The 26,773-nt window shown below is 41.4% G+C and overlaps 1 protein-coding gene across 3 annotated transcripts; it reads left to right on the top strand.

Annotated features, from left to right (window-relative positions):
- Positions 1-1,410: 1,410 nt before the first annotated feature.
- On the top strand, positions 1,411-26,694 carry nck1b (NCK adaptor protein 1b). 3 transcript variants are annotated; one of them, XM_005448885.4, is made up of 5 exons: positions 1,413-1,683; positions 11,573-11,623; positions 11,949-12,189; positions 21,739-22,490; positions 22,583-26,694. In XM_005448885.4, exons 3-5 carry the CDS (start codon positions 11,964-11,966, stop codon positions 22,781-22,783), a joined length of 1,179 nt encoding a protein of 392 aa, XP_005448942.1. In that variant the 5' UTR covers positions 1,413-1,683; positions 11,573-11,623; positions 11,949-11,963; the 3' UTR covers positions 22,784-26,694. The 3 variants fall into 3 exon arrangements, with proteins under 3 accessions (XP_003439252.1, XP_005448942.1, XP_005448944.1); XM_003439204.5 differs by lacking the exon at positions 11,573-11,623 and having other exon boundaries at positions 1,411-1,683; XM_005448887.3 differs by lacking the exons at positions 1,413-1,683; positions 11,573-11,623; positions 11,949-12,189 and adding an exon at positions 14,543-14,697.
- Positions 26,695-26,773: the final 79 nt, after the last annotated feature.

The following is a 26,773-nucleotide window of genomic DNA, read 5'->3' as shown; positions in this document are numbered from 1 at the left end:
GATTCAGTGTCTCACCAGTGACGTCTCCTTTCTCTGTTGAGAAAAACCAAGCGAACTTGAACTCTACGTTTCCCCAAGGCAAAGCATCAGCGATGGAATGAAATAAGGACAAAATGAGGATGCAGAGTGGATGAAAAGAGGGGATGATGCTTGCTCACAGCTGACACAAACGCATGATTCACTGATAGCCCAGCAGGTGGCATTCAGGATCCGCTTCATTTCTTAGACTGCTAGAGCTAGGAAATTATTTTACTTCAGAAAGCCAGGAAGCTAATGTTTTGCGTATGCAGTAGAAATGAAAGCATATTGATGGAGCAAATTGATCTGAAACTGTACACAGCTGATGACAATCTATTGATTAATTAACTTTTTTGCACACAAATAGGTGATAAATGTCATGGTACAAGTATTATACCCTTTTTACAGCAACAATATAAGCAGTAAATCAAATCCGTCTGTGTAATGACAATCTACTACTATTGAATAAATACAAAATGACTAAAACAACAAGCTAGATCCATTTGCAGCGAAAATGTGGACAAAATCTTTCTCAAGCTAATAAGAAAGTGACTCAAAACACATTCCACCATGCCATATTTTATTTTAATTAGTCTAATTTATATTAAAAAGTGAAGAGAAGTATTAGGTGGGGTTTATAATCCACTATACATGCAGTATTATAGTCTTGTTTTGGGTGCAGATCACAGAATACATGTAGGGCAGGCCCATCTGTTTGAGCAGGAAACAGATTGCATCCTGCAGCGAGTTGCACAGCCTTCCAAATTACTCTGCAAGTCTCTTCACCACAGACACGTTTAATAGATGTATCATCATTTCACATGTGGAGCCCGAATGGGATTGGATGACGAGTTACTTTATGTAGATTCGTTTTTGTGTATTGCACGGTTGGTGATGACTGGGCACTTCTTTGAAATGCTTATTAATCCCGAGATAACTACAGTTGTCATATACTAAAAACACGTAGGCAGCACTTAACGTAATGCTTGCTGAAGGGCAAGCTTGCACTAAATAGTATCACCTGGTTATTTTTTTTAAAATGTATTTTATTTTAGCAAGTATACTACAGAACATCAATTTTTACTAGCCTAAATTATAGTTTGGGTCTTGTGCTAAAGTCCCTCTCACTACTTATCTTTCTTTTGGATACCAAAACATTAAACAATACGTGATGCAATAGTCAGACTCACATTCCATCTCTCTTTTCATACACAAGTCTATCAATGGTAGAGATTTGATCGATTCTTTACCCTCACAGAGAAGAAAAACATGACGAATGCTTAGGGGAAAGCAAAGCACCAGCAGCTGCAGTGGGATTAACGGACAGTGTCATTGTCCAATCACAGAGTCCAGATTCTCCCTCAGCCAATCGCGTGGCAGCAGGCGGGACCCAGAGAGCGTCTGAACTGCTTGTGTAGCTGCGGCTAGTTAGCTTAGCCGTGCTGCTGAGCGATGACATGCACTGATGCAGAAATGCTATTCCAACGGGGCACGGCGTCTCGTCAGCTAGGCTAGCTTCTTGGAGTGGGGAAAAAAAAGGGGAAAAAAAACCCTGGCTGTTTAGCTAGGATTCTGGATGCCGTTTCCGTGCATCTTCAGCTGCTGTGTGTAACCCTTTAACATATTTCCAAAAGGACATAAGAAGAGGTGGCCGTCAGGAATCAGGTAAGACGTGGTATGACTAGAGCAGGGTATGAATCTGAGCTGCCGCTGATGGTGAAGCTCTGTGATACAGACTGCTGCAATAACGGTTCTCCAGCGTTAAAGCTCACGCAAGCTAACAGCTAAACGTTAACCTAGACTGAAAAAGAAAAGGAGAGAGAGACAAAAACACCTAGTGTCCTTGCCAGCATGGTCAGCATACTGTTACCCAGCTGGCAGACGGTTAGTCTGGCTGTAACCACTAAAAGCATATGGGAGAATTTTCTTAGCCAGGTTAATGTTAGCCGTTTTAGCGTGACACGCTGTCAAGCTCAGGTTATAAGGTAAAAACTCCACCAAAACTGCTACACTTCTTTATCATCTTTATACTTCTTTTCGTTCAAGCGGGCACCACGTAAACACTTCTATTTGTAAGAATGACAATTAAATGAAGCCACAGTGATATTAAACCGTTTGATCCACTTTACAGTTTATACTTAAATGCAGCTTTATTTTTTTCTTATTATATCTTAGGATTAAGTTTTCAATTGCGTACTGAGTTGAACTCGCTTGGTCGTGGTCACGATGTGGTTCACTAGTATTGGGTTTTGCTTCAAGTAGCCATAATTAGTCATAGCCGGTCCATCACTTCAATGTTCACCCAGTGATACCCAGTTGGCTTGGTATCCCTTTATTTGGACCAGTAGTGCGCAACCTAAAGGTATTCTGTCCTAGAGATTTAAAATGCAGGAGAAATCTCCACCTTGGAGAACATACAACAATGAATTATTTTTTTCTGTTTTTATCTAAACTCAATTTGTGGATAAATATCTACCTGTATAATACGTGCAAAACGCATTTGAGCTTACATATACCTAGTTGGATCGCTTAGATCTTGTTTTGGGCAAGATTTTGGGTAATTGCACACTTTGTTTATCTCGTAACATTGTTTCTACCTTACACAACCCAAGCTAGACTAAATGTCATTCTTAGAAGCACAATGGGGCAGTTCGTCTGTATAACTCCTGGCGAGCCCTTGCGGCTTTTGTTTGTGTGGCCTTTTACAAAATTTGGTGCAACACTCAACAGATTATTCCAGCTTGAGGTTTTTGTATTGCAGGTATTTATTTGATGATTTGTGGTTAATTATATCTGAGCGATTTATGGGAGTAGCCTGCACGTCTCTGCAACCAAATACTAGCGACTGGTTAAGAATTACTCTGTAATTATTGTCACAAGTTAGTTTTCAAGGAGGTGAGAGGAGGCGGAGGAGGAAGAGAGAGGCATTTGCTCTGCTGTTGCTTTCTTCTCAGTTGGAGTCACAGAGAGGGCATCCACAGCTTGCAGGAAGAAATGGTGATGCCATTCTTATCAGCATTTCGTACTTGAAGGCTTGCATTTGATTTTCATCTTAACACATGGAAACTGCAATTAGGCAAACTATTTTAAAAATTTGCACCTGTCAGCTGCCATGTCATGAGCTTCTGTGCAGAAGTGAGGACTGTTCCTTCACTCAGATATACTCCTTGTGTACTCCTGTAATAGTCATACATCCCACACTATAATGGTGCTCTTGTTTGGATTTTATGACAGAATAATCTTATGTGTATGAAGGCGTTATCCTTTTTTTGTTTGGCTATGCCCTTTCCTCTTTTCCGAGTGTCCGGCTACCAGTGGCCTCCAGCAGCCAAATCTGTCCTCGCAGCCCAGGGTAAAATACCAACTGCGCTTTTCTCAATGGCTAAAATTTCCCTCAGAGCTCAGAAGCTAGTTTATAAAGTCACTTTTCTTTCTTTCTGTTTTTTTTTTTTTTTTTTTTTGGTTTTTTTTTTTTTTTTGGGCTTCTTATGAAGTTGAGAAATGGGGAATTTTTTTTTCTTTTTTCCGCAATTGCCTCTTTGCATGTTATCGCCCTAATCTCTGTTATTGCATACATTCTCTTCCATTTCCTCTTTCTTTTTTTTCTTTTTTTTTGTGCCCGACTGCTCATGCATGCAGATGTTTGAAGAGTAAATAACAGACGTTTTCTGTATACATTAACTGTGACAGAACATGACGGAGCAACAGCTTCTGCTTGGTGTGCCCTGGCAAAGGGCAAAAAAGGCGAGTAATGAGCAAAACACTGAAACCAAAAAAAGGGGGGAAAAAGGAGAAATTTCAGCTTAACTACTAAAGCAAAGTCGTAAGGAAGTGCCCAGTTATTGTTTCTTGTTTGGACTAAGTTTTCCAACTTTTGTAAAAGTGTACTGTCCCGGCTGTATTTGCTGTTTTGTTTTTTTTTTTCTATTTTTTTTTCTTTTTTGGGGAGTAAATGATTTGACTTCCTCGTGTCGAGTAGGAGAAGTGTGCAGTTTCAGTGTTTTTTCTCTTGGTCCATTATGGTTCAGGGTTTTCTTTCAGTGGGTTTGGCAAAGTGATAATGAGGATGTGTGTACTCATGCAACTACGACTCATTGTTGTGACAGCAGTTGTGTAGCACTGAATTACAAAAAAAAGCAATACTGTCATAATGAAAGAACTGTGCGTGTCTTTAATGATGAAAGCAGGCTTTTCAGGCACAAGCGTTTGGCAATTTCTGTGAATTTGTTAAACCAATAGTAAGTCCTGTCCACAGACCTGCATCAGTCTGCTACAGTACTCTCAGAAAGAGCAAGAAAATGATGGTTCATGGGTGATTTCTACACCCCCTGTTTTTCTTGTCATTTTCTTTTTGAACATGTTATGCAAAAAACAGTTAGACCTTCATATAGCTCAGATTTTTTCAAAATTATTGGATCTATAATCTGAGCTTTCGGTGTTTTCTGTGGTCCACTGGTAGCAAATAGAGATCAGTGATTAGATGGAAACTTTGCTGTGAGTATTTTATAATATCACCCAAACCTAGGAGCAAAGTTCAATTTTATGGCATAGCGCTCTTGGCCGGAACGACAACATGGAAAATATTTGTATTAAAGCAAGCTAGATCTTCTTTACTGCAATCACACGGGAAATCAAACAGCAAGAATGAAATAATTAAAAGGTCTGGCAAGCTAGAAATCTCATCAGTCATTTGAGAATCAGTTTGTTTTTCTTATCGCGTTTTTGATGGCCTTCAAACTGACCTTCAAGCAACTGCTGGGATATTGGCTTGGTTAAGCATCTTAATCAGATCATTTTGATTTCTTTAGTTTTTGTGTGTAGAAAAAAAGCCGACCATCCCTATAAAAATCTGTTGTTGCCTCTGAAATGAATGTGCTGGATCTTTTGAAGGGGTTAGCAACATATATAACAAGTGCTGTTTCACATCATTTCCCTGGGTATGGAAAAGTTGCCAAACAATCTCCAGCTTTCATTAAAAATGCATGAGAACATTGATTTTACTCTCAGAGAGTACCCTAAAAGAACTAAAATGGATTGAAATGTTTGTAGGCTGACTGATTTGGGGAGTACAGAGATGAGCGTTTCTGTGGAAAATGTTCTTTTGTTTCCCTCTCTCCTATCAGAGAATGTAAGGATGGGAATTTTTGCAGATCCTAGATTTTCGATTTTCCACAAGTTCCAACATGTGTCCTTCTCAGACGTCTGCCCCAAGTAGCTTGTTTAGTTCAATTATGATGGCATTTTTGAGGATGTAGGAAGAGTTGAAATCAAGCCAGTATCTATTTTATATCTAGTACTGTCCAGTTTGCAAATAATCTGCTGTTTTTACTGCAACAATAACAAGATCTTCTGCTTCATGGCAGTACTTCCCCATATTTAGATTTTGTTGATGATCTCTTACTGACTCCTAGCATATTTAGGAACCATGACAGTACACAAAACCAAACCAAGAGCAGCTTTATTAAACTGCACTGCTGTATGTTGGAGTTCCTTCTGCTTTGTAAACTTAGATTAGTCATTGGGAAATCCCCTGGAGCTCTCGGAATCTGTGAGGTAATCTGAAAGTGTGCTGTGCCGTTGTTTTAAACCCAAGATTGCTTGGATGTGGCCATCATTTGACCTGGTGGGTAGGCCAGCTAGAACAAGAGCTGCCAATTTCAGGGTGTGGATGAAGAGGTGTAGGCTGCTAAATTAGGTGGAGTCTAAGGAAATGGATCCTTTCTTCCATAGAGGTATTAAGCTCTGACAGATATCTGCTTAGGGATGGAATGAAAGCATGCTTCTGGTGAATCACCTCGTGCTGCCAGCTGTAGAGTGTGCATTCACTATAAATAATTAATTATAATTAGATAAAGCGTGACTCGTGTGCAGTCTTGCAAGTGGTTTTGCAGTTAAATTCTTTCTATGTTTTGCCTTTGCAACATTATAGGCTTTCTACAAACACTTTGGTTATGTAACTTGCTGTGATTTCTGATAAGGAAGCTTTGATCAGGCTTTCCGGGCTGATACAGATCAATAACTTATTTCATTTTGACAATGTTGGTTTCAGCATTTTTTCTTAACTTTTATTAGCAAACACCTACTTGTAAGAACCCATGAAAACCATCTTGGTTTCACGTCTCTTGTCTTCCCTTTTCATTTTTTCATGATTGGTAGATTGCTCTGTTCTGGGTCAGTGATTTAGACTTTGCTGAATTTTGATTTTGCACAATCAAAACTCTGACTTTATTACAGGTGAATCTCTGTGCAGCTTAGACAAAGACATTGGCACTCTGTTTAACATCTCGTCCCCCTCTTCCAGCCACAGAAAAGGAGTCACTTCACCAGTACCGTCTTTCTGTGGGCTAGACAGTTAACAAACAGACTGAGGGTGAATATGCAGTTGTAATAATAAACCGTGAAGTGAAATGAGGAAGTGAAAACATTTTACAGTAGCGTAATGTTTGTTAATTTGAATTTTATGAACAGATACTCTTCTCAGACACAACAATGGATATCCTCTAATATGGATGGATGCCTATATGATGATATGTTTGTTTGTCTGCTATAGATTTGAAAATGTCATGGGCTATGATTTAATTTCTGTATTGTGGTGTTTGAGAGATTAAGTTTGCCAAAATTACGTAAATACTGCCTTTTATGAAAATGGCGCTGCTCCTTTTTTTGCATGGGATTTTCAGGCTGAATTGCTAAGCAACATATTTCAAACAGTGGCGTTTATGTGGGCCCTTCACATATTTGTTTAGAGTGTAGAGTGGGCCTTTTTGATGTGAAGTTAGTCTAAAAGAAAGCTTGAAACTTTTGCTGTTGGTCGTTGCTATGAGAGTAAATCTCTGGCAGTTCTCAAAGGACATGAGCCACGGTCTATTTTAGGCCATTCCCAACTGCTGAGGGTGATCCCGAGGGGTGGATAACCAACTGCTTTCACACAGTCATGGATGTAGCTTAGTCTATATGCTTAACCCAAAACACTAGATGCCCCCTAATTCAATTTTAATGTGATGCTGGAACAATACAGTTTTCTAAAGTGGGAAATCATGTGATCTCTCGGCAGCACTGGTGCTAAAGTTTAAACTAGTCCAGCAGTTCATCTTTGATCTCTTTAACAAGGTACATTACAAGCATCAGTGCAAAGATAAGTTATCTGAACTCATCTAAACTTGAAGAGGGTCAAGCCTGCTCTCTGTCAGCTTGCATCACTTTCCCATCATCCGGTCACCCTTGTGTCCACACTTCCTGTCTCACAGCTGGCCTGCCAAGTCTCCCATGACCCTTTGCTGCTGTGCTTCTGTTTTGTTTAGAGAGAAACTGGGACATCTGGGATGAGCTGCAGTCTCATGGGATTTCAGCTGCTGTGGTTCGGTGTGAAGAGAAGCGCAAACATGTCTTAATCGGCCCATCGCCATCCTGTGCTGTCAGTTTGTGGATCAGACCTTCCCTGTATCTAAAATGCACATTTTGGTGGAAGGAGGAAGTGTAGCAGTGCCAGAGGGGCTGAGTGAGCAGCGAGCAGAAAGAGCACATTCCAGAAGGCAGCAGAGCCCTGTGATTTTAGCAGGCTGTCACAGGGATTAGGTTACTCTGTCTGCCTCTGTGAGCTCATGCTGTTGCTGTCTCAGTGCCTCAGCAGTCTTGCCTAGCAGTGATACACTGTATGCCCCCACAGTGAAGATAGACAAGGATCCATAGTTGTTCTTTTTGGCTTGTTTGGCTGATACATTATCCAACTGTTGTGAGGTTTTCTTGTTTGTTTGTTCGTTTTGTTTAACAAATAACTTCTCATATGACTTGTAAAAGGACAAAAATTGATATCAGTGCAGTTTTGGCTATTTTCTACTCATGCTCGTCTCCAGGACAGCATCTCTATGAAATGCATTCCACTATGAGTCCACTAGGAGTGCTCTTTGACTGGCTCTTCACTTGTGTGCTTCTTTTTTTTCTCCCCCTTTTTCTCATGCAAAGACTCGAGAGGTTATGGCAGCAGCTGTAGATTGCAGGATGTGGTGAACTCATGTCAGTGTTGTTTTATAGTAATACAAGAACTGACAAAGTTGCACTGTGCATCTTCATTACACTGCTGATTTGCAGTTGTTGCGGTTTGTGGTTTACACCGTCACTTGAGCCTTGTCAAATTTTGTGTAACAGAAAGGTATTTTCTGATGACTCTAAATAAAGGATGGCTGACCTGTGTTTAATACCCCAGTGATGCGATTTGAGTTAGCTTTACATTGCTGATGGGAAACAGTTGTGACTAGAGTTGGTACTCTTGAGAACATGAGTGGTTCACTTATATTAACACTGCTTGACCTGTCACTGGCCTGGTGTGACATTAGATAAGGTTGAGCCAGACTAATCGCTTGGTTTATAATTCTGCACATTAGCATGACACAAATAGGCCCACTTTCTTTATAAACACACATTCCACTTGTGGTAATACCCCCACACAGAGTTCAATCTTATGCTGTTAGCTGTGAAGTGACAGCTTTTCAGCATAGACTCAGCTGGTTGTTTTGTGTAAAAACTGCCCCCGTATGTTTCCAATATTTTCTGATACTTTGTCAGATATTACATGATTAATCTAAATTATAATTCAGCCTTTAAAGCAGATGATACTGACAATAATAACATGTTGGAAAAGCTCTCAGTAAAGAAGCTATTGGAAAACAGGTTTTTATTCTGTTTCAAGGCAGAATATTAAAGATGAATTTTTTTGTTTTATTGACAGCAGACTGGTTTTGAATGTTACGAGGGAGGAATAGTAGAGCTGCCACGAGCAGGGAAAACCCTGCACTTACCACAGACCACCAGATCTGGCTACTTCTCCAACCATTTCATGCAGTCTCGGTGCCCTCGTTGATGACCACAAAGCGTGTCCGTAAAGGTCGTGTTTTTGCTTTATGTTTGGCACCCACGTTATTTTTCACAGTGCTTGGTTTCTTCAAAACATCTATACTACTACTACTTACTCATTATAAAGGTCACAGGCTATTTGTCTGGGAGCATTGAGTCATGACATCATCACATTTGATAATCTTGTCCACAGAACATTTCCACATCGGCAGCCCTTGCCCTCGTAATGGTTTTTTGTTGTTGCTGTTGTTATTGGTTGGCCTCTTTTCTCCTCCACATCACTGTGAATCATCAGTGAATATGTTTTTTTGTTTTGTTTTTTACATGTCTTGCAAAATCCTCCAACTACAGGTGATTCTGCATATGTTAATTCATCTCAACTCTAAATGGAAAGACAGTTTTGTCACGTTTTAGGTTTGTTAACCTAATTTTTGTCTCACAAATGCAAGATGCTTGCAAGATGGCGGCGCATACGAACGTATACAGCAGCACAGTGCTCCCAAACTACAATTTTGTTGTACATGTACGATGAGAATAAAGGGCTATTCTACTGTATTTTATAATTTAAGAGGAGTCCTTTTTTCCCTCTGTTTATTTTTGTTGTTGTTTTGTTTTGTTTTTTTTTAAGTTGTGAGTTAGAAAGATAAATGTGAAGACATTTAGTCACAAAGTCAATAAGATCGATGCGTGCTATGGGCTGCTGGCGGATTGGGCTTACCTGTTAATTCTGCCTGGCAGCAGGGTAAGTGGAGATCCACAGTGGATGTTAATGTGACACCGTTTGAGCAGTTTGACCCGTCTGACCTCTCGCGTAGCGCTTTGGGGCAAGGCGACTGGTCTCGGCTCAGTATGCAGCTGCATGATTAGCTCAGGGCATCTGTCGCTTAACTTTTTGATCCTCCCTCACATTCGCATCGCAAGTCACTGCGGTGTTAATGTGCACTTAGTGCTTAGCCATCCTAGATGTCGGGGGTGATGGGTTGCAGCGTGTTTTCTGAAAATGGGAGGAATAGCTGTGCACTTGCGATTTGGTCATGAAATACTAGGGAGAGTGTAAAATGGAAAAACGATAGTAAGGGTGGGATGTTGTAAATGGAGGAGGAGCACATATACACACTTGTATTCCTGTTTTGGCAGACAGTTATCCAGCCCAGCCCAGGGAGTGGAGAGATTGTTGCTTTTGTCTTGGGTGAAAGAGGCTCTCGAGGAGAGTAAATCAGCTCTTTGTTTTTTTTTGTGCCACTCCCTAACATGTCTCTCAGTGTTCATTAATTTAATTAGGGATGGAAAAGGAGCATGCAATAACAAGCCATGAGATCAAACCACATTATACACCCAAATGATTTTTTCATTTATTTATTTGTTTTTTTGCAAATTAAGACAACACCCCATATGTGGAAATGCAGCTTAAACCACAGGTGCCCCCCGCCCAACCAGCATTTTATGGAAGCTGTGTTACACAAATGATTTTTTTTAATCACACCTCTTAGTTTCTGACTCTAAACTCATTGTAGTCTTAATGTGGCAGCATAATCCCATGTTGCTTTAACTGTCTTCTGTTCTTTTTCTTAGTCAGCTAAGATCTCCCCAGACCTCTTTTTTTTGTGTTATTTTTTTGTTTGTTCTCCTCCTCTTGCTTAACCATGCTGAAACTTAGCTCTGCAGCTTCTGCTTGTGTTTGCCTAAGATCAGGTTTAGGCGTATCTCAAGGCCAGCTGTAGAAGGAAACTTAGATACTGCTGCTGCTTCAAATAAAAACCAAGAGCTCTCTATCACCGAGGTCAGTGTCTGGTCCCTGGAGTCAGTCAGGAGTTTTTGGGGCGGGGGGTGAAGGTGAAACTCCATCCACTCTCGTGACATCAGAGCAGCTAAGCAGATGCTTCAGTGGTGCCCCACTCCCTCACTGTTGACCCAAGTATCTGCTGTATTAATCTAGCATATTCTGATTGTGCTGATGGCTGCAGGGGTCATGAGACCAGCTGTTGTGAATGTGCTCATTGTTGAACATGAAGTCTTCACAGTGGATCACAGTCTTCCGAAATCATAATTTTAGATAGCTCAGGGAACCTATGAATGATCGCAAACATCGCTGTTCATATAAGCAGAACATTTGCATTGGCGCTGCGCACAGTTTTGAATATTTATAGGCCAGTGCTAAATTTAAAATAATATCCTTCATCACTGGTGCTCGCTGAGAGCCTCGCTCACTGACGTACCCACATTTCTGACGCACAGTGCCTCTCTCTTTTTTTTGCTTCCCTGTTGCAGTAATCTTTACCATCGTTCTGATTTCTCGCTTCACATTTGGTGCCTAAAAGAAAAGAGGGTTTGGTAGTTTAGCATTGCTCCTAACCGCCTGTGTAAATGTATGAAGGCCTCTTTTGTACACTGTCATTGTGAATAGTCAGTTATGACTGTTATTAAAAGAATACAATTAGTGGAGGGAAATTATATCTGAAGAGACTAAACTGTGGAAATGTTGGCTGGCCTTCTGCTAATATAGTTTAATAACATCATCTGTATCTTGGCATTGGTGCCCTACGAAGACAATGTTATAAACACACTGGGTTCATTTTATTTAAAAATCAAGAGCCGACACTGTATGAAAGAGGAAGTTTCCTGGTAATATCGACAAATCTGCAGAGACGACTTTTAAGAAGAAGCAAGTAGTAATTATCTCGCATCGTTCTTGTTCTTTTTCTAGGTCAGCAGAATTGTCAGAGCCCTTGAAGTTCTCAGCTTTGATGCAGTACAGGTACGGCTGCCTGTTTTTAAACGGCTTCTAAATTTATGTCTGCTGTGTCTTCTAAATAATCATTCTACATGAGCAAACACCACAGTCTGGACATGCGTCTCAAGTGTTAGCAGACACAGGAAACAGATGCTCATAATCCATACTTGGGCAAGATATGAAGGCTCGGTATAAGTGTAAATAAGTAACTGCTACTGCTGCTCATGAGATAACACTAGTCTCGATGACACTATTTTGAAAATGTTTTAATGTATAAAAAGATTCAAAGAGTTTGTGAGGTAGAATATACCCTTTAGTCACTCTTATGTCTCTCCTTGCTCTCTCTCAGTGTTCCTAGTGCAAGATGACGGAAGAGGTGATTGTCATCGCCAAATTTGACTACATGGCCCAGCAGGACCAGGAGCTGGACATCAAGAAAAACGAGCGTCTCTGGCTTCTCGATGACTCAAAGTCCTGGTGGAGGGTTCGAAATGCCACCAACAAAACGGGCTTTGTGCCGTCCAACTATGTGGAAAGGAAAAACAGTGCCAGGAAAGCATCTATAGTCAAGAATCTCAAAGACACACTAGGTAAAAAGTAGTTATGATTTCCTGACTTTGACTTGAAGCCGTATTAAAATTAACACTCTTCTCCACAAATTTGTTTAGTGTTATGGAGGATCTCACCATTTCCTGGTAAAGCTTTGATGATGTTTTATGAAATATTTGCGCATGTTTGATGCCTCGCAGCATCTTTGACTGTTGGTTGATGTGCTTTGTGTTTTGCATGCTTCAAAAGAGAAAAAGTGGCATTACGGAGCACGTTTATCTAGGCCAGCTACAATACGTCTCTGACCACATTGTTGTGGTGTGCGATGAATCTTGCGAAAGTCACCACAGGAAGATGGTCGCAGGCTGATATGTGATTGGTTGAAATGCAGAGACCGATTTTCATCTCACTGTGCACTTTAGTTTGAAACCTTAGTTTCTTGGAGCGTTGTCTGATGCACGCTTGTGTATTTTGAAGCATTTACCCTGGTAAGGCGGTGATCTCTATTTTTAAATGCCAATACAATTAATGTTTTCTCCTATTGATGTGTGTTAGGGTGGGGGTAAATCGGACAATTTCAAGTCTGCTTCTTTATGAACAGCACCTAATCCTTTTATCTTGTCTTGAATTGATACAGCACAGGTGTTTTCTCCTCTATCTGCACCATAGCAATATTTTTTTGTACTGTCGCAGCAAGCCAAATGTGAGGGTGCATGTAAGCCAAGGTTATGTTAATTTGTGTTGCACGCATTGACCACTTGCTTCCAGTCTGGGATGTTGCCAGATAGCTTGTGAAAAATTTTGTTTGTGATTTCTCTTTTCATAAATTACCTAGTTTTTTATGCCTTGTCTTTAGTGTCAGAAGCTTTTTTTTAAAAATTTAACTCCAAACTTTTTGAACCACATGCCAACATTATCCTAATTAAAGCATAATGGCATAGCTGTTGTCGGTTTACGCTAACCCATTAGGTGTACACTAGTCATCGTCTGCTATTTATCTGCATAACATCAAATTGCAGGGAAAAAAAAAAGGGTACTTTTTAAGCAGTTTTGTTTATCGGTGATGTGGCAGTGTCAGTGGCTGTTGAGTAGGAGGATCTCTGCAAGGAAACCCTTTACCCGAAAGGTGTTTTTCCTCCCGAAAGTTTAGAAAAAAAATGGGGCTATTCTCCGTCCTTCTAACCAGAAGTGTGTCATAACTGTATACATTACAAGTGTTTTTTCAAAACCCTTATCTGTTGGACACGTGAAATGTGTCTTCCTGTTAGTGTGTGCGTGAGTGCTGTGGTTAGAGGAGCCTGTCAGCTCAAATGCTCTCGTAATGAAAAATCGTGTAAGGACAGGAAGCAGCCTCTCTAGTTTTTAATGTGCGGCTCATTTCTTTTCTGTTTTTGCTCACTTTAATAAGCAGGGATTTCCCTTTTTTTGCCTTTTTTTTTGTTTATGGCTTGACTCGAGCATGTACATTTTTTGTTTTTGTTTTTTTTACTGCTGCAGTTTAGGTCTCCTCAGTCTTCATGTCCTAGGCTTTTATAGGTTTATTTGCCTGTCTGTTCTCTGTTGTCTGTGGGGTGTGGGTGTGTGTGTGTGTGTGGTTGTCATGCACCACAGCGACGAGCTTCCCCATAACATCCCACCTGTTGGTAGATCCGTTGATCAAATGGTTCATATGAACAGCTGCAACAATGGCATTAAACACCAGCTATTTCTCGCTTACACATACAACACAGTAAAACATGAGCAAACGTGGTTTAACCATAAACCAAACCTTATGAAACACAAATGCAGCAATAGAAAGGTTGTAAATGTATAACTTTCACTTTTTCTTGTTTTTAATTATTTATTAAGTAGATTTAAAACATTTTAGCTGTGAATTTTATGGCTGACTCTTCAATAATATGTGGGAGGGAAAATCTTTTTTTTTTTTTCCCTCCTTCTTCTTTTCTTAGCCAGGTCCGTTGCTGGGTGTGGAGCAGTGTCATAGTTCGAAAGAATGTGTGATGGTATGATCCGTGTGTGTGTGTGTTTTAGTACTCATGTTTCCTGAGTTTGTTGTAAAGTTATGAGTGTTTCTCCCAACAACTGCAGTCATGTGACACTGAGTGTTCACTGACTCACTCAGCTGCTGCCATGTCCTCACAGATCCTTATATAATTTTTTTAAGGACACTACCCTCCTGCTTCTATATGTTGAGGAAATTACTCCTTCACTTTCTTTATTCCTTGTCTTTCCCTTTTCTTTCTCTGCGCATATAAGTGTCACCCCCCTCCCCCTCCCCTCCCCTCCCCTCCCCTCTCCATGAGGCCTCTGTGCTCTGCCTTCCATAGCTGGACTGAAGGCCTCTATATCCCACACTCTCATTGGGTAAGCCTGACCACATGGTCACAAGTGGGCTGCCCTGCTCTGAAATCCTCCCAGCTCTCTGGGTGTTCACATGGAATAACTCTACAGCTGCAGTGGGAAGAGAGCAGGGGCCGGGAAGGAGACAGAGAGAGGGAGAGACGGCAAGCCCAAAATGGACATGGCTAACCTATTCAAACATTTCTTTCGTGAGTTTTCTACATTTCTAGTCTTCTTAAGCTCCTTTTAAAGCGAGTCTGACTCATTTGTTGTTTTACAAGTGGTCCGGAAATGTTTTGTCTGAAGTTTGAGTGGCTTTTTTTTTTTTCCTCTCCTTCTCTCGCTCTCGCGCTCTCTCTCTCTCTAGCTGTGCAGCAGCAATTGTCAAGTCTTCTTTCTTTTTCATCTTCCCTTTTTGATTTTTCACACTGGTTAGTTTTATCTTCAAGTTAGCCAAGAAAATGTGTCATAATTGGAGCTGGCGGAAACTGATTTCTGTGCTAACATGTTGTGCTGGTAAAGAGAGGGTGAAAGGGTGTCTTAACAGCTTTTGTGTGTGTGTGTATGTGTGTGTGTGTGTGTGTGTGTGTGTGTGTGTGTGTGTGTGTGTGTGTGAGAGCAGCTGCAAAGACTGGGTGGATATGCTTTTGAAAAGCCTTCTGCTGAGCCGAAGCCTGTAATTGCCTCAGCAATCGTTCTCTGCCTCTTTCTGTTAAACACACATGCATACACAGAGTGATCCCACTCCAGTTCTGTCTACTATTCGTGCCCAGTGAGTGGGATGCAGCTAGCTGTATTACTTTATCATGCTTGAAGACCCCTACCCTGTTTAGGAATATCTTAATATATAGCCAGTGTGTTTTCTCTTATGCTAACCTAAGGGCGCCCCCACTCATTCTGGGAGGGTCTCTCCCCCACCGTCCACCCCACCTCCTGTCATGGGCTACAGTTGAAGGGACGCGGGGTGCTTATGTAGAACACTGTAGTCATTGTAGTCAAGAGGAGGAAGGGGTCTTTACTGATTGATGGGACCCGGGTTCCCATCTCCCGCACCTCACTCGGTTATCAGAGGAATGTCGCTACATGGACAGCTCTGTGGGATGAGGATATTTTACAGCCACGCTGACACTCGTTTTCAAAAGGCTTCGACGCACACGCTCGCTGTAATCTCACCTTGTAACTGCTGAGTGATATCGCCTGTCTCTGTCTATCTTTCTGTGTGTGTCTGTGTGTTTTTGTGTGTCCACTGACTAGTCTGCTTGCCGTCTGAAGGATCCAGAGTGTGGGGATGAGAACAACACAGAGATGAGCTAACAAACGTTTTGCTTGTGTAAACTGAGAGCTGTTAGTCTCTCTCTCTGTCTCTCTCCCCTCCCTCTGTTTTCCTGTTTCTCGGCCTCCCCAGCGAGCGGAAACTCTAATTTGAGCCACATTTCTCTCTGAGCATTTGGAGAAGTGAAGCCAGGGAGGAAGCAAGAAGTTAGAAGGAAGTTGAATCATTGGGGGGGGGTCCTATCTGTCGCACTTTCTGGCCGTCTCTGTCGCACGCTCCTTCATTTCAAAGTCCAGTTTCTTTTCTCCAAAACCACTGATCGCTCTTCCATGACCACAAAGGCAAAAGACGTAATCATAATTAGAAGTTTGGCAGGGGAGTTGTCAAGTTTACTCAGGCCTTCAGATGTTGTTCTCCTGTGAAAAGACATTTACTCGTCTTTGTTTTCCCGTATCTTCTTTCATTAACAATTGCCTAAGAGGAAGTGAGCAAGGGTCTGGGCCTGTTGAACCATTGCCGACATTAACAACGCCCTCCCCCGCCTTGTCAATTGAATTATATTGTCTACTATAGATGATTGCTTTTATTATAGAATAATATACAGATTCTTTTCCCAGTGAATAACCACCATTTGGTCTGTAGAGTACAGTCAAAAGATCCTGGAGCTTCATGGTCACTTAAAGTGTTTGTTTATGATAATCCAAAACTCAGAAATCCAAAAGGAACAAGTAAACCAGACTGTATGCAGGTTTTTTTGGTACATAGATATAGTTTTGTTTTAGGCTTTGCTGTTATTCAGCATCATTTTGACATACTGTTGGCTGAAAGAATATAAATATTAGCTCTCAGTAGAGCGTCTCTTTGCCCCCCTGCTTTGCTGCCCACAATTGAATATCTATTGTTTGTTTGTGCAGCATACCAGTATCATGACACTTGTTGCTTTATTGGCGTGTCCAAATAGCAATCATGTAAAAGGAAGTGGTTATGGAAATCTTTTTCTTTTTTTTTTCTTTTTAATTGAACTGATGTGTTTGTATTGAACGAGGGGGGGGGAAAGCACACATGATGATCAGCATCGGCAAAATGCAATTTAAATTTAGGTCACCTGAGTAAAGGTGAAGAGAAAGTGAAAACGAGTTTTAAAGTTACTGCTCAGTTTTTTGTTTTGTTTAGGTTTTTTGTGATTATATATGTTAACCAAATGATGTTCCTGTAGCGCCTGACTCTAGCGGTGTGCTGTCCAGATGCGTAAAGAACAGAGAGCAGTATTTCTCCCTCCGTCACAGAGATCGATGGCTGCCTGCTTGCTTTTGATGTCTCGAACAGCTGAAGTTGAAAGAAGTTTGCACGTTTCCTGCGTTTCAACTGCGTTGGCAGCTTTATTGAAGCTGTAGTCTTAAAAGGTAGCCCCGGTCGTCTCCACTGAAGAACAGCCAACTCACTCTTGTGTGTCTTTCCTTTAGCTTGTTTGATTTTTGAACTACACATGCTGTCATTATATTTGGCGCGTAAACCATACGACTGAACGTGGCTGTTTTGCGGTACATATATTGTCTGAGTTTGAATTGCTGTGAACGTATAGAGCACTTTCTGAGGCTCTGTGTTGTCACCACATGACATAAGTGTAGTTTGCGTGATACTTTAGGCAACATAAGCAGAAGTGCAGTTGAGAATATGACTGTGATTAGAGCTGGAGGACCCAAAATGCCAAAGCAGGAGTGTGTTCAGGCACTGTCAGACAGCCTGACGCGGGGTGTTGTCGTCCGCAGAGGAAGAGTCGTGAAATGGAGGGAAGCCAGGAGGTCGAAAGGGTCCTGGCAGACAATGGGACAGCCAGCCAGCGTAGGGAGGCCACAGTTGAAAAACAAAACTAGTTCCTGTCTACCACTGGTAGCTGAGCAAACTCCCCAGCACTTTCTTCTCCTCCTGCTCGGTGTACCTCATCTGTAAACCCCCAAAAAAGCAACTGTTTCAGAGGCGGTTACCAACTGAAGTCATGGTCTTAATCATTGTTATTTACTGCCATCTGTTGCAATATGAGTTCCTTCCTCTATGTCCTCCTCTAAGGAAATGCACAGGAAAAAGCATGTGACGTCAAATGAGAGAAAAATTTCCAAAGCAAAGTTCTTTTTCATTTCTCTTGTTATCCTTTTTCTGGTAGCAGTAGAGTAACGGTGGGGTTTGTGGGTTTCTGGGGAAGCTGAAAATCCCACACTGCATGTTACATATGCACCATGAGGGCAGAATTTCAGGTTAAGTTCAGGTGTCAGCAATGAGCGGAAACTGCTCTGTAGGTGGTGGGATGGTGTTTATTTTTAGCTTTCTACGTTTAAATCTGCTTTTTTTAGTGTACATGTATCTGTAGTCAAAAACGCAGTTTTCTTTTTGTAGGCCAGCTTGGACGTTGTCCCATGACAAATTAAACCTATAGGAGTTTCAATAGGCTTGTTGGATTATTGCATAAAATATGGAGAATTAGTTTGTTTTCTTTGGCAAAATGGCGTTTGTGTAAATGCTGTCGCCAAAAAGAAAACCCTAATTTGAGGTCGTAAACTCCACTGCAGCTGAATGACGGCACAATCGGTGAGGTCTTGTGTTCGAAGCGATTGTGTTAAATGGCTTTGAGACTTTCTGTAGCCTCAATTAGCGACTCGTGAGTTCTAAAATATTTCATATACTAAAACGGTTGGTCTCAAGCTTGCGGTAAACACAGGCCGTATTTCAGCAGTCATTGATTTTTCACAGGGAACCAGAGGTGAAAGCACTGACTTGTTTTGGGGTTTTAAGATTCATTGCTGCTTTACTCTGACTTCATGTTGACGGATTCTGCTCCTCGTCATGTGGATCATTTTGTGGCAAAGGTTTCGTTACTGGATGTTGCAGTGGGCTGCTGGTCAGATGAAAGATTTCCAGCTTCAGCCCTCAAATAATCCAGCAGTGCTTAACCTCAGACTGTCCTGTTACTGCCCTAACGTATGTAGCTTATGTAATGTGTTACCATTATTTCATAAAAAAGACACTAAATCTAGCTACCTCTTATCTGTGCCAAGATAATCTGGAATTTCTACAGGTTTGAAAATGCCTCTACACACTTTTCTTGTTGTTTGTTTGCTGTTACCACCTGTACATGCTTGTTACTGTGCCTTTACTCCTCTGCACATACGTTGTTGGGGTCGACATAATAAAAGGTCCAGAGATTGTGCTCAAAGCGCTTTTCTACACAGCCACACGTACATTTTTCTAATCGACCTACAGCAGCATTACAGATGGGCCCTTAGAGAAGCAGGTTCCCCTAAATAACAGCCTTTTGTCTTCTCCTGGTATTGTCTACCTGTAGCCATACAGGCAAATCTCAACTTCCTACTACTACAGATTGAGCATCTAGTCAAATTTAGTGGCTCCGTGTTTTTTAATGCAAAGTGTTCATGTGAGCGGAGCAGGAAGTGCCAAATAAAAACTGACAGGGACACTGATAAGGGCTGTTGGCTGGGCAAAGAGATAAAAACTCTCAAAAATAAGTTGTCTCTGGTGTCAGTCGGAGGTAAAAGACGCATTATTTATACAGAGTTCACCTTTAACCTTTGTATGGAGCTAACTAGGCCATTTCCAACTGTGCAAAGGCACACCCCGGAGCCTGCACCTGCATAATCACTCTTTGTTTGTTTGTTTGTTTCCAAGAATTGCAGATGCTTTGGCTGTTGGAAATCTAGATTTTTGTCTGTGACGTTTATGCATATTTAAAAACTTAGACTAGTGGATTTGTGCTCTGGAAACATTTGTTTTTTGTAAAAAAAACAAAACAATTTTTTTTTTTTTGTTGTTGTTGTTTGACGTTTTGCCTTCAAGTCCTAAAGACTGCACAGATGCATAACTAGCATCTGCGCAGCACTTAACCTCCACCTACAGACATCAGCTCTTAACACCCTGTCTGGAGTCTGTAGTTATGTACAGTGGTGTGACTAATAACAGGGTCTACCTGGAAGCAATTTGACGTTGGACTCTGAGCACTACCGTGAAATTTGTCTGCTCTCCTTGAGTCAGAGACACCTTTCAGTAGCAATTTATGTGTGGTAAAGGATATTCAGTATGGCGTTGTGACACATTAGTCACGTTCCCCACTCCGTCCTGGAGACTACACCCTGCCTTAGTATATAATTTCACCCAGCTGTCTTTTGATTGTGCAAGCAATAGCTTTGCAGACGTAATCAGAAATAGGGTCTCTCGTCTGCTCGCTCTATCTGATATCAGCGTCTGGTTAGTTTTAGCTTCAGTCTGGTCTTACTGTCACATCATCGGTAAGAGCATAGATGTGTCATGATTACAGTAACGTCACGTGAGCTTTGTTTAAGTAGCAAAATGGCTACCAAGTGGAAATTCTTGCCCAGTAAAACAATTGCCTTAGGAATTCACAAGCTGGGGAAAAAGGTTCACGGGCATGGTGACTGTTCTACCGTTGGCCTCTGGGTGTTTATCAGTGATGTAGGTCTTGAGACGAGGAGAAAGATTGACTGGATGTTTGATAAAAGTTGCCCTTTTGCCAGTGGTCACCTATGACCAGTGGGCTAGGTTGGCATCAAATACAGAAAGGAATAGCTAGTTTGCTGATAGCCCACAGTTGATAACACATTGATGAATATGCTCCTTATCATCCCATACTGGTCAGGTTGATGGGGTGTTTGGAGATTGATGGTGCTGGTTAGAGACTGGGAAGAGCACTCTAGAACAAGGAAGTCAAACGCCTTTGATTTTATAGGTAAAATACAGTCCAGTTTAATCTCAGCTGTGCCAGACTAGTAATATACATTACAAATTGACCCATTAAAATATATATGACTATATATGACATGTTGCTTTTATATACATGTAAAAAAGTACCAGTACATTCTGAAAATAACTTTCAGTTACACAAGATCACAAGTGGCCTACAGAGATTACTTTAGAAAAATAAGTACAATTTCTAACATGTTTTTAGTGCAAATGTATTCAAAGTGGATCCGGTGTGGAGTATTTAGAAAAAGCAATAGTATTTATTTTAATTTTTTTAACTTTGAGATTTAAAAAAAACCTTTGCAGTTGCAGTGTAGAAAGATCTTTAACTTTCCATTCTTCTGTTTATCTTTCCTCACATGACATACAGCATTGTATTAAAATTTTGTGAATTATTACTTCCCTTATGAATTCTTTGCAGTGCTCACAGTTTGCAGAATTGTTACCTGCCCTGTGCGTCATATTTCTGATGCTCCTGCTTTTTTTTTTTTTTTTTTTTTTTTTTTTTTTGTATCAAGCTGCAGGTAATTAGTCCAATGTGATTAGCAGCAATGAAATAAAGTATTACTTTAGATTTTTTTTGGTTTTTTTAACCACTGTTTCGTAGCAGCAGTTTACTTTCTTTCTAGTTTCCACAGAGTTTATAGGTCCATGCCAAAACAAGTTTTCATCCCACTCACTTTTTTCCCCCAGCACACCAGCATTGCATTTTTTTTTTTTTTCTTGTTTCCTCAGCACCTAGGCCTAATCCCCAAGAATGTATTTGGATTTGGACTGTGGAGCGGGGGGTTAGGGGAATGTAATGTTGAAAAGGAATGATGTTTAGCCCTGCTTACCCACCCACTCACCCACCCAGCCCATAATGCTTATTATTGCTCCCTGGTATTTGTCTGGGATTTTTTCTTTCTGCCTTAAATTTTCATGTTTATAATGGGAAGTGTGTGCAGTTTTGTTTTTTTGTGTTTGTTTTTTTAAAATTCCAGACTTGTTCCTCGCCATTATGGGGAAAATAAAATTCCAAAGAACTGGCCTTTTTTGTTTTAATTGAAATGATGACTTTTAAATTTGAATGTAGACAAATAAGCATGTTTCGGCTGCTTTCCAGATTCTGATTGAATTCACTGGGTTCAATTTTAATATGAATGACGATAGTGATTCCCCTGCAAACGCCAACATCTTTATTTAATTCGTCTTATTTATTTTTTTTTAGGAATTGGGAAAGTGAAGAGCAGAAAGGGGGGTATGAGAGATCCAGCCCCTAATGCTGACCCAGATATGAATGCAGATAACGGAGAGAGGCTGTATGACCTCAACCTTCCCGCCTTGGTCAAGTTCAGCTACGCAGCAGAGCGTGAGGATGAGCTGTCTCTGGTGAAGGGAACACGTGTGGTGGTGATGGAGAAGTGCAGCGACGGCTGGTGGCGCGGTAGCTACAATGGACGGTCAGGCTGGTTTCCGTCCAACTATGTGACGGAGGACGTGGATGGGACGGCGGGGGGAGGGGGCATGGGCGGACTCGACCCTGCCGGATCGCTGACCGAGAAACTGGCTGCGGTGGTGAACATCACCGCGAACGGAAACAGAGTGCTGCACACAGTTCAGGCGCTCTACCCGTTCAGCTCAGGCAACGACGAGGAACTAAACTTTGAGAAGGGCGAGGTAATGGAGGTGGTGGAGAAGCCCGAGAATGACCCGGAGTGGTGGAAGTGCCGCAAAGCGGATGGACAGCTGGGCTTGGTGCCCAAGAACTACGTCACTGTGCTGGACTCCACCTCCCATAAACCGCAAGCGGGGCCCGCTGGGCCGCCCACACCCGAGTGTGACTACATCTTGCCATCAGGCAGCGGGCGCTTTGCGGGGAAGGAGTGGTACTACGGAAAGGTGACGCGCCACCAGGCAGAGGTGGCGCTCAATCAAAGAGGCATAGAGGGAGACTTCCTCATCCGAGACAGCGAGTCATCGGTCAGTAGCCTCCACCTTCTCCTTGGTTTATCTTGTTATGTGTCGGTGCTTTGAAACACTGTTAGTAACCCCGGTTCTCTTTTCATTTTTAGCCAAACGACTTTTCCATCTCCCTGAAGGCGCAGAGCAAGAACAAGCATTTCAAAGTGCAGCTGAAGGAAAACCTTTACTGCATCGGACAGCGCAAGTTCAACTCTATGGAAGAGCTTGTTGAACACTACAAAAAGGCCCCCATCTTCACCAGTGAGCAGGGAGACAAACTGTACCTGATTAAAGCCTTGGCTGCTTCCTGATCCATCTGTCTCACACAGTGACGCACGCACGCACACACACACCTCTACACGTTATTTTCATCAACATATAATACAGATACTTACACGAGAACACACACTAACATTTCAGCTCCAAGCCTGAAGACTTAACACATCATCAGGACTTAAATGATATGTGATTTGTCACAGATTTGTGAGCATTCCAAGAGGAGGTGTGGGGTAAAAAAGCATGGGAGAGACATTGAGGAGGGAGACGGCAAGAAGGTGGACTCCTGAGAGTAACTACAGACCTCTTGGTTGCCTATTTTAAATTATCCAGATGTGTTAGGTCATAGGCAATGCCATGGTTATTTCCACCTTGACATCTATTGCATTTAGTTTTCTTTTCCTTTTTTGTTGTTGTTGATGTTGTTGATAATATATAATCTTTTTAACGGTTTCTTTTAAAAATGTGATTTGTTTTTTTTAACTTTACACATTATACAACAAACACCTGACTGAGGCATTTTCTTTCAGATGTTAGCAAACTCGAGAGCCGAGCCTATAGGTCTACATTTCAGCTTATTTCTTTTTGTCTGTCTTAAGGCGCTCTTTGTGGCTGTGGACAAACTAATACACAACTTCTGCTAATCCCGAATAAAAATGAAGTGACCAAAATATATTTATTGATACAATTCTGTAATGATCAATGTTGTAGAGATTGGAATATCACACTGTGCATTTTTTTTTAATTTTTTTTTTTTTTAAAGGATTTCAAGGTTTCCTCTTATTGTAAAAGGTCAAACTCTCTATATAGTGGTCTTCCTTTGTACAACAGTATTGCTTGTCTCACATATTGCTGTATCTGTATCACGTGAATGTTACAAAACCGAGGCAGCGCAGATAGGGATTTTAAATCCTCTAACTTTGCATGGAGGCGCACAAACCGAATAGTGTCCTAACACCTTCCGCCTAGCTCAGACAGGAGAGGGAGAGACAGTCCACAGGGGTGACGGGGAGTTTATCTTTGCGTATAAAGGTCATGTGAAGACTCAAAGTATTTTCCCTCCTGGGTCTCTCCTCCACCCCCGGCCCAGTGTGTGGGTGACAGCAGATGTGTCTTCAGTGTTGCCAAAGGGGATGGAGATGGAGGGCAGTGAGGTGAGCCAGGGTGAGCTGCGCGGCTTCCAAAAATATATACAGTGCTGGTTTGCCGGAGCTCGGAGGGGAAATGGAGGGCCAGTGCAGACTAACGGGAGGGATGATGTCACTGCTCCCTGAATTGGTGATCACTGGAGGGAATGGAGGAGTTGAGGGTCACCCAGGGGTCGCGTTTGTGTGGTTGCAAAGCGTACACGTCGAGCTTAAGCCAGCACTGGGGTTGTCAGAGAACAATTCCTTATGCTGGAGAAATGATAAAGAAAGTGCTTGTTTTCTTTTGATTAATGTATCCTAAGAGCTGCTTTAAATGTACGTGCAGTCAAACTTTGGGACATTAAGCTGGTTTTACCAAATGTATGTTCAATGTCCGTATGTCTAAATGCTTTCAGCAGCACACATGGTTTATATTTACAGTGAAGGACTTCTAGTGAATGGCTGTTTTTGAGTGAAAGTGGACCAAGTAGTTGTTGAATGTTGTGCGGCAGCTAGTGCCGTTGCCTGCTGCCTGCAATCAAAGCTGCAGCAGTGTGCTCCGGGAGACGCCGATCACGATGATGATGATCACGATGCCTGTGATGATGAGTTCTCCAGCTGTGGCCAGTTGGACCCGAGTACAGGGAGAGAGAGGACGGAGGAGGAAAGGGGAAAAACGGACATTTAAAAAAAAAGAAAAAAAGAAAGAAAAGGAAAAAAAAAAAGAGGTGAATCAGGAACGAAGGAGGAGACTGAGACTTTTTTCCATTGGATAAGAGTATGTGGAATCGCACACCCAGGCAGGGAAATTGTTGCTATATCATAGCAGAGAATAAAGGAGTTGAAATGGGAGGGTTCTGGAGGTCTAGTTAATCCAAGCATGAAAAAAAAATTCAGTCATGCCACAAAGAACACAAAACATGGGTGTGAACCTTTTTTTTTTTTTTTTTTTTCCTCCCTCCATTCCCCAGGTGATTGACTGAGCTATTCATACAGAGAGGTGTGAGCAGACTTTCCTCTGTTCTGGACTTGTATAAGATGAATTATAAACAGTGAAACAATCGGCTTTCAGTTTGGTTTATGATGGGTGAAAAGTGCAAGCGCCAATTTTAAACCTGCACTGCACCACTTGAAATCCAAATTGAAGTCGGATTATGTCTTATTTAAACGTTAAAGGCAGGAAAAGAAAAAACATTCCAGGAGTGCACGGCTTCTGGAGGGATTTCTGAATGTGTGGTTTAAAGTGTCAGCATGGCTTGAGTGATTTTGGCTTTTTGGGTCCCAAGCTATTTTTATGTCATGATGTTTAGGGACACTTGGTGCCTGTTTGTGCTTCATTTTCAGTCACTAGATCAGTATGTGGGTCATAAGAATTCTGTTACATGTCCTTTATTACACCCAGATCCGTGGCTGTTTGTCGTACAGCTGCCGTTTTGCTCTACATGAAACAGCATTTCCCTACACTTTGAATCAGTCTTGGCAAAAATGCCCTCCCTAACTTTCAGTTCTGTAAGCATCCTGCAATATTACGCAACGCCAACGCAACGTGCCCCAGTTTGAAGAATTGAGGAAGGGATTTAAAAATGTGCCTTCACAATTTTTTTTTGTCTACCAAAGGTTTAGTAACCGCTCCCCCCAAACCTTCTTCTATTCTTATGTCTTTATCCTGTGCTTCCCACTTCTCCGCTGCGACCCATTTGGTTAAAGCTTTGCATGCGCGTCAGTTAAGTGATTAGTGAGCGATGTTTTGGGATGTCCTTCCTTATAGGGAAGAGCATTTCCTGATGACGCAGGCTGAAAATGTCATTGTCTGCCTTTTTTCTTTTCTTTTCTTTTCTTTTCTTTTCTTTTTTTTTTTAAAATCTCCTGCATAAAATGCCCATTAGTTGATATTGTGTGTAGTTTCAAGTGACCTTACCATAGCTGATTTTAATCAAGTATAACATAAGTGAATGCCTACGTTGTACAGTATGAAACTATGTGCTGATGTTCATTCAGAATCGTAACACCAGGTGTGATGTAATCATGACCTGAATCTCCATGTATGAGCACCTCAAGTAACGGTATCACATTATTGTTGGTTGTGAGAAACTGTCACGGTTTCTGAGGATATAGTGGGGTTTGTTTTTTTTTTTTGTTTTTGTTTTTTTAAATGTCTGTATGTAAAACTAGTGTTAAGACATCCACTTTTCCAGTTTAGTCACTTAAATATGGAAAAAAAGCAAAAAAATCCTGAATACCTAAATGTTTTACTTGATATTCGAACACAGAACTACAGTATCATGCTTAGATATCGTTAATGGGATCTTTCTCACTTTACAAGAATGGAGGCCGCATGAGCAGAGCCTCGTAGCTGTACAGAAAATGGTTTGAAATCTGCAGAAAAAGAAACGCTGAAGTCAGTTGTGACTGATATTATCAAGAGATTGTCTATCAAACTATTAAAGATGGAAAACTACAGCGCAGCAGAAGCTTCTTCCTGACTGCTCAACTAGCCTGAGATCTTTTTTTATTATTATTTTCATGGATTTCTTGATAATATTCACAACAAGTGGCTCTGGTGTTAAATCTTTGGTGCTTTGTGCTGCTTACATTTCTATGGTGGTCTTTAACTCACAATGCTTTTTTTCCCCTTTTTTTTTCTTTCCCTCCCCCTCCCTGTACGAGAGTGAAGAAAACGGATGATAAAGGCAGTGCTGTGAAAATTTAATGTCATGCTCTTAATACTGTTTTTATGGAGGGGAGATTGTCTTCAGGTGTAATAATTTAGAAGAGTCTATTAGAGTGTTCAAAAGACGTAATAAACGGCATAAAAATGATCGCGTCTGTTTTTAATCTTGTTGTTTGTTCAGTCTGGGACAAAATAGGTGATGTATGAAGCCACAACTGTATGACCCT

The sequence above is a fragment of the Oreochromis niloticus genome, linkage group LG9 (assembly GCF_001858045.2).
Source record: "Oreochromis niloticus isolate F11D_XX linkage group LG9, O_niloticus_UMD_NMBU, whole genome shotgun sequence".
NCBI classification, from domain to species: Eukaryota; Metazoa; Chordata; class Actinopteri; order Cichliformes; family Cichlidae; genus Oreochromis; species Oreochromis niloticus.
This window is presented reverse-complemented; position numbering and strand designations above follow the sequence as displayed.